Source organism: Protopterus annectens, chromosome 1.part0 (assembly GCF_019279795.1).
Source record: "Protopterus annectens isolate FY-2018-M chromosome 1.part0, PAN1.0, whole genome shotgun sequence".
Taxonomy (NCBI): Eukaryota; Metazoa; Chordata; order Ceratodontiformes; family Protopteridae; genus Protopterus; species Protopterus annectens.
The window spans coordinates 904,576,992-904,597,320 of NC_056725.1; the positions used below are offsets into that span (position 1 = coordinate 904,576,992).

The following is a 20,329-nucleotide window of genomic DNA, read 5'->3' on the forward strand; positions in this document are numbered from 1 at the left end:
TCTGGAGGATTTTAAATGCAGTTCAACAGAAACATTACTCCAGAAGAACGTTATTGCTGTTGTAATACTATGGTGGTAGAGATACAAAAACACTTCAAGCGATGTTTTGTGTTGTGTATTGTTTCGGTAAAACATTTTGAGTTATTAGAGTCTGTAATCCATGAACAAACCTGTGACTCTCGCAAGTATATATGATACAGAGTATGTGAAGGGAGCATAGTTAATACCTACCCGATCTCCTCCTGGGCCTTGAGGGCCACCTGGGCCTACTGGGCCTGGAAGTCCCTGTAAAGCAAAAGAAGTTGCAAATATTAAAAGTGATCATCTCCTAACGTATTGACTTAGAACACATACTGTTGCTCATTTTACAATCATAACAATGTGCACAAAAAACATGCAACTGTTTAAAGTTCTTTCTGTATTATGCTTCATGCAACATTATATTAAACTTTAGTACAGTTTCCAAAATGTGCATTTCTGTTTTTTCCCCTTAATGAATGATGGACTTCTCATGTGTTTCATATATTCCAGTCTCCTTTTTATTAGGTCTTAGAAATCAATGTCACATGCTTGGCTAATCATTGAAATGCAGTGAATTATTGATGCAGAGTGATTTAAAAAAAAAACATCTTATGTCTAATAAAAATAAACTTCTAGCTGGCTTTAAGCTTTCTACATTTCTCTCTTATTTTTGTGAAAGTCTCAAATTTACAGCAAAGAGCTATAGCTTTGTGGTTTTATATTTCATATGCTCTCTTAAGACATGGTTATGTCTTTCATATGTGGGTCCAACAGCCTACTTTATGGACACTTTTAGAACTTTAAATAGCTCATAAAACTTGCTTCATTCTTTTGTGGCATAATAACAAGCAGGTGATATTGTCCTTAAACTTTTTACTCCAGATGGTAGAGATCAACAGCACCTTTACAATTTTCCTTTTAGTGTTCTCTTGAGTGTACTATATACATTTAAAAGCTTATTTTTAGTACACAGTTGCTTCCATTCCTATGCCCCATTGGCTTGTTTCTTCCTTCCATGGGTTGCAGCTAGAAATGCCTGTACTAGGTGAGAGACCATTGGCCCATCTGTTCCCAACAGAAGGGTCTTGTCGGCTCATTTACTCGCCTTGGAAATTGAGAGTTGGGCATCAGTCATGCAGCAGGCCAGATGCTGGTCCACAAGAGGTTCATGCCTTTCCCTCCTGACTTCTCTCCATTTGGCAGTTTGCAGACTCTCAATGGCAAGCCAGATGGGATGAAATATCCATGCTCCCACACACATCTACTTCCATATCACACCAGTCTTTACTCAAATAAACAGGCCTGCCCAGCCTCTTCTGTTGGTAATCACTCACTCACTTGTAGATGTCACTAATGTGATAAGCCTAGCCACCTCTCTGCCACCTAGGATGGACTATCTGGCATTGTCCACTCAAGCCCATAAACCCTCTATACTCTGCAATGAGGCTGTTCCAAAAAAGCACAACCTTTTATGTAAAGAAATGCTTATTTACATCACCACTGATTCATCTACCTGGCAATACCTTTTCATTTTCCAATATCTCACCTGTATTGCTTTCTCACAGATTTTGTATTTATTTCTTTTTTCCTTATGTATTAATTTAAGGTAATTATGCAGCTTTTTTCATCTATCTCATGCATCATATCACTAGAAAATAAATGCCGAGATCTTTCAGCCTGCCTAAAAAATTTCTGTTATAGATACGGCATCACAGTTTGAACTCTTCTGAATTGGAATCTACAACATCTTTTTTCTTTCTGGATGTGGCCCTCAAAACTCAATTTGTTATGTCATATGAATGTCCCATCTTGATTTTTATTTTATAACTATTTTACAGAAGGCACTACATGACAAAGAAGAGCAACTCCTTATCTTCTGTCCTAAGATCTTGTATCCTTTCTTCATAAGAAAGCAACCTGCTTGTGAACCACCATGGCTGTGACATACCATGACAATCTTCAATACTACCACCTTGCATCATGCAGCTCCCCATGGATGAAGTAAGAAGGGTGTGGGTTACCACTCTTGACTCTAGCAAATTATGACAGCAAACTTTTGGTTTCCAGTAGGCCCATATGTAGTGTGTCGACAGAAGTTGGTGTCCATAGAGGATAATACATCTTCTTGGCCTCAGACATCTCTTTTTGTATCAGGCATGTAACTGCACCAAAGGTGTGTTTGTATCTCTCACCTTATACCCTATAAATTACCTTTTGTTACCTTGCTTATGAGAACTTTATGGTAGATAACCACAGCATCCAGCTGGAGGTGCTGACACAGGGCCCGATTCCAAAAGACTTTCTCAGGGTAAGTGACCACTTACCCTGAGAGCAAACTGACAGCAAATTTGGAATTTGGTCCCTCTGTGCAAGCCTGTTTATAGCAGGCATTACAATGAAGTAAGTAACTTACACTGAAAACAAGTCTTTTAGAATCAGGGCAGACTTGCACTGAGAGCAACTCCTCTGGAATCTGACCCATTCCTGTGTGTTTCTTCACTCTTATGCAAAAAAAGAGTGTTGTAGGTTCATCTGCCAAAAACCCTACTTGCTGTGCAAGCATGTTCTTGAGTTCAGATAATTTGAGTATGACAAGACATACTGCCTTTGCTCTGCAGAGGGGACATTTGTTTTTACTGATCTTTTAAAAGCTAACTGTAGCATTTCCTTTCCTCATCTTGTGATGTCTTTTCCTAGTTTTCATGATATCTTATTAGCTGTCTTATACCAATTATCTATTTTCAATGCCTGCCAACTTTATAATGTTCTATTTACTGAATGGCTCCAAACAAATCCTTCAGACATAGTTAAATGAACTCAAGCTGTAAGGAAATGTCAATGTCATTTTGACAACAGTAAACTTTTTTTCCCTCATGACCTGGCAGCTCAGAACATACTAAACACACACACACACACACACACACACATGTGGATGCATACATACTGTATTACACACCAGATGTAAACGTCCTCATTTCAAAATATAAAATAAATCCTTGACCTCATTTCTGTCTTTTTTAACTGCAGGTTCTCTTTGTCCAGATTTCTGAGTCTAATATTTTTTTTCCTTTCCAAAATAGATCCCTGCGCCTTGCAGGTGGGAAAGTCACATGGTATTTTAGTTAAAATGGACTTAATGTCACATTGGTGAAGTACTGTCTAGTGCATGTAAACTCTTACAATCAAGCCCTGATGGCAATGACACCCTAGAAGGACTGCACTCATTCTTTCAGAAAGCACCCATTCCTTAATCTAATACCACTTATGATACATCTGGTTTTGTACTTCAGGCTGACTTTATCATTACTCTCAAGACGTATATTTAGTATATTAAAAGAAGAAAGGTGTCACAGAGTATGAATGTTCTTTTTCAGTAGCCTTCTCATGTATGCCCTCACTAATCAGCTTCCCACACTCCTTCCTTCCATTTTATACTGAATTACATATCTGCCTCTCTAGAAGGATAATGATGATTGGCAGTGTCCCCCACCCACCTTCACCCCTGTTAAATGAAGACATATCAGAACTGCCTGTAAAAATAAAGCAACATTCAGTGCCATTTAACATTAGCCCTATAATCATCTCATCACATCACCTCTCAAATGGAGACAGCTCTCTCCAGATTTAGCATGCTGTATGAAACATATACGTATGCATATTAGCTCTATTTTGTACATTTCCACATACAAGCTCTGCCTTGTGGCACTTAGTCAGAATGGACTGCCATTACTCCTTAAAGTGTTCCTTTTCCTGCTCGCCTTCTCCAACCCTTCTCACCAACCAATCAGTAGATCTAACATCCATAGCCGGCCTTAGGCATAGGCCAACTATGTGGCTGCCTAGGGCGCCGCTGTAGCAGGGGCGCTTTTCCAGTATTTATTTGGTGTAGGTAGACCAGGATGGGGGCACCAGATGGTGTGGTAGGTGGCGCCGTGTAGCCCTTTTGCCTAGGGCACCAGTTGACCTAAGGCCGCTCCTGATAACATCTTAAACTTCAAAAGCACAAGTCATAAAGTCAAACTGGCTTGTTTGGTTTTAATTTCATTATGAGACAGTGCGCAAACTCCTGTTCTTATACAGCATTTCCTTCTAGATTCCACAGTGCTTGACAAATTAACCTTACAAATTACCACCTACAGCTATGTGCAAGATATGAAGACGGAGTAGCACTGCTGTACCCACAAAGTCCTAACGTATCATTTGAGAAGCTAAAGATTGAAGATTAAATCTTTCATGTAAGTTGTAAACAGCCACTTGGTGGACCTTAATTGTGCAAAAACCAGAACATGCATCAAGGAGAGGAGAAAAAATTCAAACTGAAGGAGTATAGGGGCTAAAAATAAATATAAGCTATGCCAAACACCCCGTAACGGAAAGTTTTTTTTTTTCATTTGAACTCACATACTTTATGTGTAGATGCTTTTTGGGAAGCAGTAAGGATCTGGACCACCTATGGTAAAAACGTTGGATCCCTGGCCATTAGTGGATTTGAAGAAATCATGCAGTAAGAAAAATGGGACTGAATGTAGGGGCATGTCCTGTCAGATGGGTGGGAAAAGAGATCGGTGAGTGGACCCAGAAGCACAGACTTCTTCCTGAGATGAGAACACAGCAAGAGGAACCAAACCTATCATTTCCAGAATGGGCCTATGAGAATGACTCTCATTCTGCACAACTTGCTTTCTGTGGGAATTTCATCATTCGTGGAACGGGGATGGCATACAGAGAACACAGCAGACACTGATGAAGAAGAAGACTGTCCCTTGTGTCTGTCCCCTTAAGGGAACAAGGACAAAGAAGTTGTTACACATGATGTTGGTCAGGGATGCAAAGAGGTCACAACATGGTTTCTGCCAGCAACAGAATAATGCCTATGCTACTTGCGGATTGAGGAACCACTTGTGAAGAAAAAGGATACACTTCTTGAGCCTGTCCATCAGACAGCTGATCTGATAAAGGATGTGCAATTGCTAGCAGAAAGTGTTGGTGGAGATCACGTATTTCAACATTCTCATGGCCTCATGCCACAGGGGATAAGATCTATTACCACCTTGGTTGTTGATATATCAAGCTACTGACATGTTATCCATGTGGATGGAGATAACATCCTGGGAAGGAGATCTTGGAAGGCTTGTAAAGCTAGGAGGACTGCCCTTATCTCCAGTATGTTGATGTGCAGATTAGCCTACCGATAGGGCTATCTGTTCTGAACAATGCCCCTCACCCCAGGACAGAAGCATCTGTGGTCAACATTGGCTATTCAGATGGGTAACACAAAGGGTTTTCCTATAATCAGATTGGAAACTGTCTAGTCACCAGTGAAGGTGATTCTTGCAGATAGTAAAGATGCAGATAAATTGGTCCATGTTGTTTTCTGTCTGACTACTGTACCCTGAGTATCTACTGTAATACCCTCATGAAATATTTTGTGTGATGCACTAGGAATAATGTAGCTGTCATCATCCAGTCCCTTGAGAATTAAGAATGCTGTTGGTGAAGACAGACATCTAGAATGTGATGAACCACAGAATAAATTGCAAGGATACAGTCTTGAAGGAGGCTGGTTATTCTGTTTAAGGTGTTCAGATGGCATGTGATAAAACCAGGCTCTGTGTTCCAACTGTAATTTATCCATGTTTCTTGTGATTCCTAGAGATAGACACAGATGGATTAAGTAACTGCATGCTTCTGTGGGGGACACCCTGGTTCAAGTGAATAGAAACCAGTTATCTAGGAAGGAAAGATCCAAATAACATAAAATCTCATGTGAGTGGTGACCCCCACCCATGCCCTTAGTGAACATCCTAGGGGCTGTGATGAGACAAAATGTCAGAGTTCAAAAATGTAAGTGACTGCCCCTGACCCAGAAATGTAAGAACCTCCTGGAAGCTTTAGCAATTCTGATGTGCAGATACATGCGTATGTCTAACAGGCATATTTAATCTCCTTCTTTTTTTTAACAAATTTTATTAAGTTTTAACAATACAAAACTCACACTCAGAAATACATTAAAGAAATTGTGTGTGGAGAAAAAGAAAAAAAATAATTTTACAAATAAGTATAACAACAACTAAAGTATTTTACATCAGTGTTTAATAAACAAATTAAAAATCAGCTAAACAAATTGACAACACCCTTAGGAATAGTGTAGGTTACCCTCTAGTAAAGTTTTTAAATTCAGCCACAGATTATAAGAATAAGATGTTCTAATAGTTCTAGATTTAGTAGTCAACATTTCTAGCTGACATAGTTCAGCAAGAACATTCTTGAATTCTGTAAATGAAGGAGAAGATTCAGATTTCCAATTTCTGGTTATGATTTTTCTAGCAACTGTCAAAATAGACCATAAAAAAGGATACTTAAGTCTTCTGACACATTTAGGAATCAGATTGTTAAATAAAATCAGAGATTTAGATAAAACAAATTTATCAGAGAACAGGATTTGAAGAAAATTATTAATATTTTCCAATATTGTTCCAAAGCTATACAATCATAGAACTTATATGACCAATATGCTTTGGTTTCTAATTTAAATGTCCAAAACAATATATCTTCTTTACTAATCAATTCTAGTTTATGGGGTGTATAAAATACTCTATTAAGAAATTTCCATGAGTATAATCTCCATTTAAGTGAGGATGTAGTTTGTTTGGATGATTCCAGAATCATTTTCTTATCATCATCAGAAGGTGGGTAATTATTAGTTAAGATAAAGTAATTCCAATAATTATCTGATATACTTTTTGATTCCTTGTTGATTAATTTAATCTCCTTCTTGAAGGCATGGAAGGATGCACTGCATTCATTAGCATCCAGTAATTGGTTTGCCTGGCACACAGATTTTGGCTATTGATATCTAGAATGGGTCTGGGTTCTTTGGTTTTATGAGAACCAAAAAGAATCTTGTATAAATCCTGTACCCTTTCTTGTCTGGTGGGACAACCTGGATGTGTCCTTTCAATAGAATGGCTTGAACCATCTGCCTTTGCCACATGCTTCTGATTGGACAAGACATCCAAAAGTGGTGGGAGGGACAGTTTTGGTATCTGTGAAAAGGGAATTACATAGCCTCTGGATACCACCTTCTTGACCTGATTATCCTATATGATGTTCATCCACACATCTTGGAGTAGGGAGAGATGACACTCCCACCCCCTGACTGCCACCAGAATGGAACAGTCAAGCAAGCCCTTAGGGATTCTGCTGCTGTCACCTACCTTGAAAAGGGTAATAGAAACAGCAATATTGCAGAGTATCTTTGCCCCCTGTGGTGGTATCCATTGAAGGGGGCCCAGTGACTTCTGCAGGCACCTGTAAGACCCTTTTGAATCACTGAGAAAATTCTCTGTGTGCTATGAAATTGACTCCCACTGCAAATTAATTCTTGCTCTCTTGTTATCTTTCTACCAGTTTTTCCTTCAAATGATATCTACAGAGAGAGGACCCATCAAATCAGCATTAATGAATGATGTCTTAAAGTTTATTGCAAAGTCAAAAAGCCTGAGCCAGGCATAGCACCTCATTATAATGCCTCTCCTGGGAGCTGGAGCTGTTCCATAAGCCACACTGAATAGCAGGCACATGAAGAGGGTAAATATTTTAAGACTGTTGGACAACTGTTCCTCTAGCTGTCTACAAGTATCTGATATCAACAGTCTTCACATTGCATCTAGTATTTGTTCGGCTAACTCATGTTAGAAATAGTTGATGTGTTTTAGATAGTTTAAGGCATGTGTGGCCAATGTACCTGACATGAAATTGTACTTCCCCATCTTGACCATTGTCCTGAAACCTTTATTTGGTGGATGGACCCACAGGCTCTCATCAGAGGACTCTCCTTTGACTGCTATCACCACCACTATTTACTCTGCAAGTGGATCCTTACTCTAAAATGGTTTGTCCTTAGGAGGTGGAAGTAGTTTGTCAGGCTTCATTGGGATGGGTTGAGCCACCCTAGGTTCTCACCAAGCTCTTCCCATGACCACGTCAATCATATAGTCCTTTGATAGAGTCAATGTAGCTGCAAATAGGGTAGTGTGAAAGTATTCATCACAATTTCCTCACTGGGAGAGCCAGATCTGTAGGTCAATTAACCATCTGTCACATCAATTTCAAAATTTCCTGAAATTTGGGGTCAATTGGAGGGGACTATGAGGATTCCACCTCTTCGCCGAGATCTGAATTAGGGGCAAGAGACTCTGCTGGGGAGTTTGTACACTTCTTTTTGCAGGTCCTCTTCCTGGGTATCTCTGATTGGGAGTATTCTGAGTAACTCAAAACTGATGAGTGTTGATGGATGCAGCTGAAGTCAGTGGTGGGCCTGTATTGTCCACAAGACTGGACACAGAAATCAATTTTTCTAGGAATTAGAATGCTGAGGAGGTGCCTGTGGTATAAAAGCCAACCTTGGTATCAAACAAGTTGACAATAAGGGCCTATCAACAAGAGATATTGATTCCAAGGCCACCATCAGACTAGAAGCTTGCTTTTGCTCCAAGACACTAAATGACACAATGCCAGATATGGTAAAAGGCCCTGATGAGGTTGGCACAGATACTGACACTGAACACTTAATTTTGACCTCCAGTTGCATAGTTGCTCTTTACATGTAAGGGGTTTGAGTTGAGATTGACAGGAGGAAATAAGTCAGTGCTGAAGTGCCCTACTGGCATTGACACAGATCACATTGGTAAAACAGCTGGCTCTAAAACTTCCAGTATCAAGACTAGGACAGAGGAAGGAGCAGGACTCTGATGTCTGAGTTTTCTAACCTAGCCACACTAGAAACCAAGGGAGGCCCTTTTCATTCTGAGCTTTGATGAAGGCCATCATCATGAACTCTAAATCACACTGTATGAAGGATACCTGACAGACCACACTGACCAGGTAGTAAGAGCAGATGAAGACCTTGTTTCAAGGTTTCAAGAGAGCCTTTCTCCAAGAAAAAGCCTCCTGATCAATACTTCTGATAGATAAACTCCCTGAGAGAAAGAAAAGGCAGGAGCTTAAAAACTGGACCACTGAGTTGGAGTCCGAATGTGGCTGTGGCTGCACAGTCTGCTGTGTTGGGCTGGTGGGCTGCATCTTTATCCTGGGCACTTAGGTGAAGCAGCTCTGCTGTCATAGGTCTGACCATGCTTTCTTTTCACCTTTTCCTTGTCTTCCTTTCTGGGTTCATCTGAAGGAAAATGCCCTTTCAGAATTAGTTTATTTTTCCTTTTCTCTAAGGTCCATTATCTGAAAGACTTGCATATCTCACATGGCTCCTTTATGAGATCCAGCTTCAGTCATACCATGCATAATTTCTTGGGTGGTCTTATGGCAGGATCTTATGATGACAGGGGCAAAATGTAATAAAGCCTGTGGCATTTTCTATTTACAGTAGTAGTTGCAATAAAGAAAAAAGTGGCAAGTAGAATATCAGCAACTAGCACCATACCCCTACACTACAAACAAATCTTTTATTTTATTACTTACACACATGTCAAAAGGCATAACATGGAAGAGGGAGGAAACAATATTGAAAACATTCTAAAAGACTGTAAATGTCAAAAGGCATTAAAGTGACCCCTAACAGGGAAAAGCCGAAAGAAGAACAACAATAATATATAAACCATTAAAAAAAAACAATTTCTGACTGACAGAAGCATAGCTGGTTCAACCATTCAACCAGCACCCCATCCCACCTCAACTCTTCAAAAGACCAAAAAACAGACATTCCTTCCAGGTGGCCAGAACCACTATCATCACAGACATTCAGGTCCTGCTTCTGTGTCATGCCCCCAAACCTCTTTCAACATATTTAAGTAAAAAAAAAATACTTTCTTCTTTTAAACTGTAGCAAACTGTTTGCAACAAATGTCGCAAACAGTTGCTGCAGTTTAAACCCTGCTAAAACACTTATGTTACCATTAAAAAAAAAAATCTTGTTTTTAAACTGTAGCAAACTGATTACTACTAATGCAGCAAACAGTTACTATAGTTTCTATCCTCCCTGCATAGAACACAACAGCAGTCAGGTTTTAGTTACAAAAAATAAACTTTTTTTTTTCTTTTAAACTGTAACAAACACGATAAAATTTACACCATATATGGAGAGCTACAGCACTCAGGTTTGACTGCAAACGTAATACCATCTGAGACTGGGATTGGCTGATTTGCCCCCCCCAACACTATGCATCTGAGGCAGTTGCCTTTCTTGCCCTACCCTAGCTATGCTACAGCTGACTAAAACAGCCTAGATAAACCATAATAAAAATTAATTTTTTACTTATTTACTGGAGCTGCAGTTGATTTCACTTCACAGGAATGGCAGCAAATCAGACCTAAGGTAAACAGAAAGCTGCACTACACTCTAGTAAGTGGAAGGAGATCAAGTTGTAGGAGAGAGCTGTAAAAGGTGGCGACCCTGATTGCAGCCAATTCCATCAGTGATGCAGATGGACTGGGGATGTCACCTTTTAAGCGGGCCAAAGTGGGGCATGGGTCGGTGTGGTCAATATGACATTGGCCACGCCCCATATCATGGCATTACCACAGGGGTGTTGAAGGAGATGCAGTTATGGGTACAACAGTGTAACGTTATTACAGCATACTGAAATCTCATAAACCATTTAAATTCTGAAGCTTTAAAGTGAAGCATTACTGCAAAAACACACGTTACTCAGTTGTAGCAGTAAGGAAACTTAACAGAAAAAAACACACTACTCATATTAAACAGACAATTATGTTTATTTAAAAAGTAAAAAAACTCAAATGCTACATATCACACTAACCATGACTATTCTGAAAGAAGAAAACTAAAAAATATACATACTGCACACAAGCACACTAATTTTCATTGCAAATTAAAGCTAAAGCAAACAAAACACACACACACACACACACACAAAGGAAAACTACATGCTGCACACTACAAGAAAACTAAACTAAATCACTTCTTTTTAAGCTCAACAGTATCCCGCTGATAACCAGATGGGTGGCAACTGTATTTATTCTGCATAATGCTACTATTAATCTTTACTATAACAGCTTAAAAACTATACTTTTTCCTGAAATTAATCCTGAGTCTGATCCCAGCACATTTAGACATGTTGTTTGTATTAACTGTGGTATGAAAAAATATTATGGCTCATTTTGCCTATAGACAAAATTTGTGATTCCTCATAAATCATCCTTTCTCTTTCTATCTCAGTGTAGACAAACTCTGGATAAGTCTTCCTTATTGATCTTGACTTGTATAAAATAACATTATCAGTGTTTGCTTTTTTAATCTAGCTGTCTCAATGGTCATTGTTTGGATTGGTCATACTTTTCTTCATAAAGTTTCATACAGTTTTAGATTTCCTTTCTCATTTGTTAATACCACTGAAACGCTTTACAATACTACATGTACTTTTCTATAGTTAAACAGCACTCACTCTAAACCTGTGCATGTAATGGGGGAAGTCCAATATCATCCCCTTTCTTCGTGTTTATGTATTATTTTTATATATAAAGCCCCTTTTCCATCTTCTCTTATATTCTTCCTAAGTTCTCCTTTTCAATGTAATTTGTGTATAAAGAACACAGCCTTTGCTGGTGACATTATTTGTACAACGTTTCTCACATAAGAATCCTCTAAGATAGTATTTTGAGAAAAAGCGAATATGCCAAGTGCTTATATAAGTCCACGGTTTTAATCAAAAAAAGGTCTGGTAAGTTTAGATAATTACAATTAACAACACAACACACAATGTTATTTAAATTTAATTTGTAATTAGTCTTGAGAAAACATGTCAATGGCAAACAAAATGTCTAATGCATATCTTAGGAAAGTGATGGGTAACAGTTTAGATAACTTTGATTATTCTTTGTTCACCAGACCCAGGAAAGGTTTTTTTTTTTTTTTTTTTTTTAGCCCACATAATTCTGAAGGATGTGTCTAGTCTTTTGGGGGAGATTACTGTACCACTTTATAACACACTGTTCCAATCCATTATTGACTACATTATTACATTTTGTAGCTGGCTGTAAACAAAAAAAATTACAAATCTCAGTCTTCTATTAGCAGCTGTAGAAGCACTAACAAAAAAAAATGCTTTTCAGCGACAACCTTTGTTGGGCTCTTACTGCTTCAATCCCCACCCCCTTCATGAGTTGCAGCCAATTGCTACATGATCTACAACACATGGACCTAACAGGGAATAGCTCTGCCTGCAGGTCCGGGTTGATGATGTAACCAAATTGCCATGGAAAAAACAGAAGTATTTGCAGGTTTTCCAGGTGATTCAGTAGGCTTGAAAAGTGTGACTTTTAAAGTCCCACTGCTTTACAGACCAGGTAACAGGATGAGGTAGCTCAACCTGTGAGTGTCCCACTGGGTGGCAACTGTAGGAATGGATAATCCTGGAAACTAAATTTAAATCATTCAGTAGTTCACTGTTCTTAATATGGTCACACAAAATATAGGGCCATGGAAAATCTACCTTTCTGAGCATCAAGAAACAATACACTAAACACAACAGTTAAAGGTGTTTGAGGTCCCTCTGTAAACAACAATGCATAGGTTCATAGATTAGTACTAAGCTAACTGCCCTTGCAAGCCATTTTAAGCCTAGTCATTTATCCTTTGTAAGACTCAAACCCTGCACTTTGTGTTTGTAAGGCAAATACCTTAACCATTAGGCCACCCTCCCAAACCTGTAAAATCATCAGCTGAGCATCTCATACAAGTGGAACTGCAACATTGAAAACTGTGCACGTCAGACCATACAGCTGAAAATATGTCCTTCAAAGTTGAAATGTATATTTTGAGACTCAAACCCTGGACCTTGTGTTTGTAAGGCAAATACCTTAACCATTAGGCCACCCTCCCAAACCTGTAAAGCATCAGCTGAGTGTCTCATACAAGTGGAACTGCAACATTGAAAACTGTGCACGTCAGACCATACAGCTGAAAATATGTCCTTCAAAGTTGAAATGTATATTTTCTTTGGTTTATTCTTTTTTTTTTTTTTCAAAATGTTTGGCTGGAAAGCAGAGCAAATCTGTAAGAACAGTGAAATTTTATGTGGCATTAGTAAAAGCAGTAGAAATGATAGTTATCCTTAGCCATTGTAATACAGGCTCAAGGCAGCACATTTCCACTTGCATAAAATGCTTTAGATTATTACTTTTGCTATATATTCTTTACATTTTTCACCTTATCAGCTGCAAATAACTTTCTCATTTTAAACTCATAATTGAAGTCTAGCCATGTAAATGCTAGTGTGGGATTCAGAAAAAAATTGCCTTTGGTTTCAAGAGGCACTTGTTGTTATGCAAGTAAATATGGGCAGCAGAGATCTAAAGAACATGGGAGCTAAGATCAAGCAGCTTGTAATGCAGCAGAAACACTCTAAGTTTAATAGCCTATATTAAAGCAGTGCTGAGCTAATGGTGTGTCTCTGGTTAAGCAGTGCACTTTGAGACTGCAAGGTATATACCCATCTTTTGTGCACAGAAAACAGAGTATGGATGTTAAAAAAACTGCCCTGTAAAACTACACTACACTGAAACATAATTGTTATGCATCATTTCCTTTTGTTTTAATTAAAATTCTTTACTAGGCCATATGCCAACCCATTGTAGTTGGTAAGTCCACAACCTGGCATCACTACAACAATAGTCTCTATGGACATTGATACACTAAGCACAGAATGGCTGCACTAAGTTGACTAAATGTTTATTGCAATAAGTAAAACCACCTAATTATTTGTGAAGATCCTATCTGGAGCTTTCTTTCTGAACTGCAAGCTGTGATTCAGCTTACTCCAAACAGCTCAATGCAGGCTAACAGCACACTGCTTGACATAACTTTTAGTTCTACTACAACAAGTTTTAATGCTGTCAAAAGCCTACATGACCTTGAGGGGAGCCATAGCTTTCTGGAGTTTATGTTAAGCTTATACATGTTACATGCCAAATCATATCTATCCATCTTTTATTTTTTTTTACTTTTATTGAGGAAAGCCTGGTGGATCAATGGTTAAGACACCTGCCTCATAGCCTCAAGATCTAGAGTTTACATATATAAGCTCCTTCTGTCTTGTGGGATTTATAAGTTTGCCTTGTGTCTGTGTGGGTTTTCTCTTGCTAATCCTCCCACCTCACAAAAACATGCCAGTTAATTGGCCTCTCAAAACTCAATATATTTCATGTACTCATCTTTCTGACCCAAGTCATGAAAAGAGGATGAGCTTTATAACCCTTTAACAAATTAAATTAAATCTGTACTTTTTTTCAATATTGTACCTGTAAACTAGCATAGCTTTTAAGATACATGCAAGATCACAGAACAAGCATGAGTCTGGCATCTCAGAAATTGATCCTTTAAATCACTGATCACTTAACCTTAGACTTCTATTAAACCAAACAGAGAAAATGTTACATGAAGTAAAGACTGTTTTAGGCTAAAATGATTCTGAACTCATTTCTCTGATCTTTCTAGTGCTGCATGCATAATGATATCTAATTATGATTCCTCCTTCCATGAGACCCAGATACTCCCCTGCCTAATGGAATGGGTGGTGCATATCAATTGCAGCTTTGTTATAGTATTATCACACAATCAAGTAACTACTTCACCTTATCTATGATAAATGTTTAAATATGCTGACAATCAAGTGAAAATATGTTTTAAATTCCAGAAAGACTTTAAAATACAGCTATAACTACCAAGTTCTTTACTCTGAAAGAAGGGGTGCATGCATTCAAAATCATGGCTGTAAAAGGCACAGTTCTTGATATACAGGGACTGATACTCAAACTACAGAGGTACAGCCTAAAACATGGTATAAACTACTGTATTTATCTACATGTGTGTTATGTATGATTTATTGTCTGAGAATAACAAAGCATCAACATATGCAGCACTATATAAGACCATTTCTCATTTACAAGGGGAAAAAATTTGAAACCCTGAATCTGAATAATGAAATTATGAATATGTTTTGCAGTCAGGATGATTTTCAAGCTATCAGTAGAGCTAGGTAACATTTTTTAAGACCTGCATGGTGAACAGTAAAAAAAGGAAAAGGATCCGCTTTTCATTTTGTTAACTACAATGGACTAAGCATACTTGTCAGATATTTTAATTTTTTTCAGGAGAAGTTATTCTGTGTGGACCTAGAGATGTAGAAATGTGAAGAAAATCTATTACAAAATGACTACAGCAGTAACAAATAACATAATGAGATATAATACTTACAGGTCGGCCAGCAATTCCTTGGCTACCAGGCTCACCCTTTGGTCCTTGTCGGCCCTGCAATACAGAAGAATATGACATTAATCTTGACAGAAGAGACAAGAAAAGTGTAAGAAGTAATTTCCAACATAGTTTATCATGAGTAGGGTACACAGATGGTGATGTAGCCGTGCCATCTTCATGTCAGATCTAGATGGCTTGCAACATTTATGTCAGTTACTCACCAAGGTGGCACACTTTTAAGAGATGCTCTTCTTCTGGGCCTGTCTTTTCAATCAATATGCCATAGCTGCTAAAGTAACTTAGAATCTAGAAACAATGTATGTGTAAAGGAATAGAAGTATAGGTCTAAACCTTGGAGCCTTATTTTAAAGGTGAATTCATGACAGTAAATCATGGCAGTAAGTGATGTAGTGTTGTTCAAAGAGATATGAGCCTCCTCTATCTCTCTCACACACACACACACACACACACACACACACACACACACACACTGGTGCAGCATTTAACTTAACAAGTTGGTATTACATGATAGTGTGAAATCACATTTGCAGTACAGATTCTCAGCAGATTGGGTCCTAAGAACTTAGATTACTTGCTCAGGTCTCATAGTTAGTACAACAAGTGGCCTCTCACTGTGATTCAAAACTGGATCAGTTCCTAGAAAACATTAGTTTCTTAACCATAACACTTTTCAGATGCAATTAAAGCTTAACATGATGTTAAAGTTTTAAAATCAGGTTCCAGATGTCACATTCTTGTTAAAAAGCTGCCCTTGTTTCCATCAACCTACTGTTTCCATTCATTTCCCATTTTCAATTTCAGTTCATTTTTGCACTGAATTTCAGATTAATCCATTTGCTTTTAACACTAAGATACTAATCAGTAAGATGGTAGAATGAGCACTTTAAGGTCATTTTGCAATCCAGGAAATTTGGCAGAACTTGAAACATAAAACAAAATTATGTTTCAATACTACAGAAATCATATTTCAGTGAAGTTACCATGCTGTGACTACTTTATTTGTTATTAATCATGACTTGAATATTTTCCACCTCAGTTACACCAATAAATGGATGTGGATATTTTCACAAAAGGAAGTGTCTATTTAGAAATGGTTTGTGACCAGAGAGCTATTCTATGTAGCAATCAATCCTTGATAAAATTGCTAAAGATTATTTAAATATTTTTGCTTAACATTTAAGAGGCATCTTTCTTATATTTTGTTCTTTAATATGACAGCCCCATAACAGGCACACTAAAAAACTCTAAGCTATTCTCCATAGGACAGAAAAGTGTGGGAAATGAAAGTAGTAAAATAATGCCCGTTGTCTACATTTCAGATTAACTAACAATGCATTTGGTTTGAAACTCAGACAATAATATGTGTACTTTTATTTATTTTTGTTTATCCCTAAGGTTTTCAAACTTCACAGTTGAAATTACTCTACCAAGAGCCATGTTAACTGTATGAAAATGGCTGGGAGTCAGGCTCCACTAAAAAGCAATGGCATCACTAGTATCAGTACGCGGTACTCTCCAGCTGAATCTGTGAGAGGTCGTCATTGCATCAAACAATGCGTGCCGTGACTCTAGAGGAATTAGAGCTTGAAGACTCCTCTTAGATAATGTGCTAAGATTTCTGAAAAATATTAGTATGAAGCCAAACTAAATTAGTAGCGAAAATGGATACAACAGTACTTCTGCAATGAGGTACTGCTTCTGATTAGTCTGAAATAAGTGGAGATGGAAGGATATTGATTACCGATTGTTGACTTGCTTAGCATCAGCAGAGAGCCATCAGATGTTCTCTGTTCTAAATATTAAACGGCCTTCTGTTTCATTCTCTAGTGGTGCATAACCAAGATGTGGACCTTTCACTAATGACTAAGGTTCATTGACACATTTGGAAAGTTGAAAGGTTAGTCAGACAGTCAGACAGCAGTCAAGCACCAGATGTTCATTGTTAGCTAGAAAGCATATGGGAAAGGTTGCTCTTGAAAGAAAACTCCCTGGTAGAGAGAGGGGGACACCACTTAACTAACCAAACTTAGGCCATGAGAGACTGCATGGTGGCTCAGTGACTAAGTTTTAAGTCTTACAGCTCAAATGACTAGAAGATTAGTCCTCTTCTCTGGCCACTGCCTCTGTGGTTTGGATTTTCTTCAGGAACTCTAGTTTACTCTAGTATCCCTAGTATCCCAAAAAGTTGCTGTCTGATTGGCTGTGCTGCACTGCATATACAAATTTTATTCAACCTTGCAGTTGTAGCCTGCATCATTTCTGAAATGGGTCTGCAAGGGACCTGCTTGTTTATCTAGTTTAGCATAGAAATGAGTGCTTAAATGAAAACAGTTGCATGAAAGAGTATAGTGTGTGTGTGTGTGTGTGTGTGTGTGTGTGTGTGTGTGTGTGTGTGTGTGTGTGTGTGTGTGTGTGTGTGTGTTTAATTTAAGTTGACAAACACATGCTGCTAGTTACACGTCTAGCAAGCAATGGTGATTAGCAGAACCAGCCATTATGCTAGTTTGTTAAAGAAACTCACTGAGGAATTAATCCATCTTCAGAATGCCATGTCTATACCCTGGTCAGACATATCAATGTAATACTGGTGGTGAGGTCAAGCACTAGCCTCTGTACAATGGCTTAAGCAGATTCCAGGATGCAGTTTCCAGACATTTTAGGTAAATAAGAGATGATAGGCAAGAAGACTGCGATTTCACAGAGAAGGTAGAAGGGTTATTGTGTGAGTGGCAAGAGAAAAGGAAATGAAGTGTTTAAACTTCCATATATATAAGCAGTCGAGTGCAAAGCCAAAATCAGTACCATGCTCCACACAAAAACAGAATAAAGTGAAAAGTAGTACCATATTTTTGCTTATCTTGAGGATCCATACCTGCCATAAAATATCAAGAAAGCCTATATACTCTTTGGGCAAATCCCATTTCAGTAAACTATACCAAATGACATAGCACAAATATAGCTCACAACAGAATCTGTATGAAGGTTATACAAGAAGGCAGATAGTGTATTGTAGGTGCTCACTTTTAATCACCATGCCTTTACCATATTCAAAACTGAACTTCTGGGGCTAACAGAGGAATGAAAACATCGCCAATACCTTAAGTGATAACCAGCATCACCTGCCTTTCATGCATTAATTTAAAGGGGTTGAGCAGATGAAGAACTAAATTAAATTTACCACTTGCAAGCAGATTGCTTTTTCAAATTAAGGGAAACATCAAATATTTCATGAATGGCAGTAACAGAAATTCCACGTATGAATCCCCTTTACTGATGGGACACAACCACATTAGCTGTCTCTACCATTTAGTTTTCTAATAACCATTCGCCATTGCATTTCTAATTTGTTTACTTAAACTTTAATCCTCATCATTAGATAGAGTAACTAAATGCATTCAATATGCACACCCGTAGTAGCTATGTTTCTGTTACATTTACACATGAGCCTGAAAAACTGAAAGGTTATGAATTTAAGTCTGGAGTGCACTTTGCATAATGGAAGAGCAGTGCATTTTTGTTAAAAAGTCGCTGTATTCAAGAAGTGCCATTTTTGGGGCAAGTCATATCCATGATCTGTTCTATGACATCATGTTTCAGCTGACAGTGCAACTTACATGTCTTAAAAGAAGTAGAGTGGATTTCCACTAGTGAAATAGCAAAATAAAACCTGTACACAAAATAAAGCAGTTTTATTTCAGATAAGTTATTTGTGCATATAATATATAAATCATTTCTCATTCTCTGCGATGAGATCAAACGTACACAAGACTATATTTCTTTCTCTCCATATCAGTTAACAAAGATTCACTGAGAGTGAAATATTTAGAATTACATGTTGCTATAAATTTAATCCATTTACCTCCACAAGTAGTTTTAGATTAAATGAATAAAGTAAACTTTTAAAATTTCTAAAAGACAGCATACAGATATTAGTCCTGTTTTAATTAAAATTAGCATTGTGCATGACTCAGAGACAGAATTTAGATTAGGCAGGTAGTTAACTTACTGGTTCTCCTGGAATAGACAGTCCATTTGGCCCCTGAGGACCTGGTGGGCCTTGAGGACCTGGCAGGCCTGGATCACCCCGCATACCCATGGGTCCCTGAAAAGAAATATACATTCAAAGTCACACATATGTCATCATAATGCATTTAAGTAAAATGCTAAATGTCTACAAAATAATCTTCAGAATGCTCCTTAAATTAGGAGACAATGGTATAATGCTCTGCGGTTCTTCAGGCTTAATACAAGATCACACATTTGAATACACAAGGTATTTCAACTGAAGAAATGTGTAGGGCTTGCATGTGTCTAAGTAGACAAATGCTAAGAGAAAGAAAATTAGCAGATTTTAGTCTCCTAATAAGGTAGGAACTTTCTATTGCTAGTTTCTTAAGTATATTTTGTGTGTATATGCATACAATTGTGTGTGTGTGTGTGTGTGTGTGTGTGTGTGTGTGTGTGTGTGTGTGTGTCCACGCACAATCTAACGTGGAAAACCAGCCACCATTTCAAGAGGAAAGAAGGGTATGGGTGCTAGACTAACAACTGAAGAAAGGATAAACAGAGTAGTTGTTCAAAGTAATTTTTAACAGCTGGGGGACCAAACATACCCATTGCACTGAAAAGTCTTTGTTGAAGATAATTTATAAGGACAGAGCATACAGCTTGTAACAGCAAAAAATTTTAAAAGTAGAAAAATATTGATTGCGGACTTAGTGATTGACAAGGAAGTCCAGAAAGTAAATTTTTAAGAACTTCCGAAGGATGCTGACATTGTTTGCATTCCAAACTGAGTTTAGGGCAGCAAAGTAAATGCATTCACTCAAAAGCTGGATAATATCATGTTAAGAGGATGCTGTAGCAATAAAACCTGGAGAATATATTTGGAATTTCTACTTAACAACAATGAGTTATCTTTGTGGATATAGAGTGGATCACAGCTTTGTGCTTGAAAAGCCTTTCCTAATCAAGAGTGGAGCTGAACACCATTCCTCAAATCAGTGGTGAGGAAAATGGTTTAGTTAAAGAAAGAAGAATAGAAATATGATTATGGTA

The 20,329-nt window shown here is 38.0% G+C and overlaps 1 protein-coding gene across 3 annotated transcripts in view; it reads right to left on the reverse strand.

Moving 5' to 3' along the window:
* Positions 1-20,329, reverse strand: part of COL12A1 (collagen type XII alpha 1 chain) — a 589,904-nt gene that overhangs the window by 59,727 nt on the left and 509,848 nt on the right. For all 3 annotated transcript variants that reach the window (XM_044063907.1, XM_044063925.1, XM_044063915.1), the window contains 3 exons: positions 19,278-19,373; positions 15,251-15,304; positions 232-285 (listed from right to left, as the gene is read on the reverse strand). In XM_044063907.1, the coding sequence (XP_043919842.1) occupies positions 232-285; positions 15,251-15,304; positions 19,278-19,373 (204 nt within the window). The remainder of the gene's footprint in view (positions 1-231; positions 286-15,250; positions 15,305-19,277; positions 19,374-20,329) is intronic.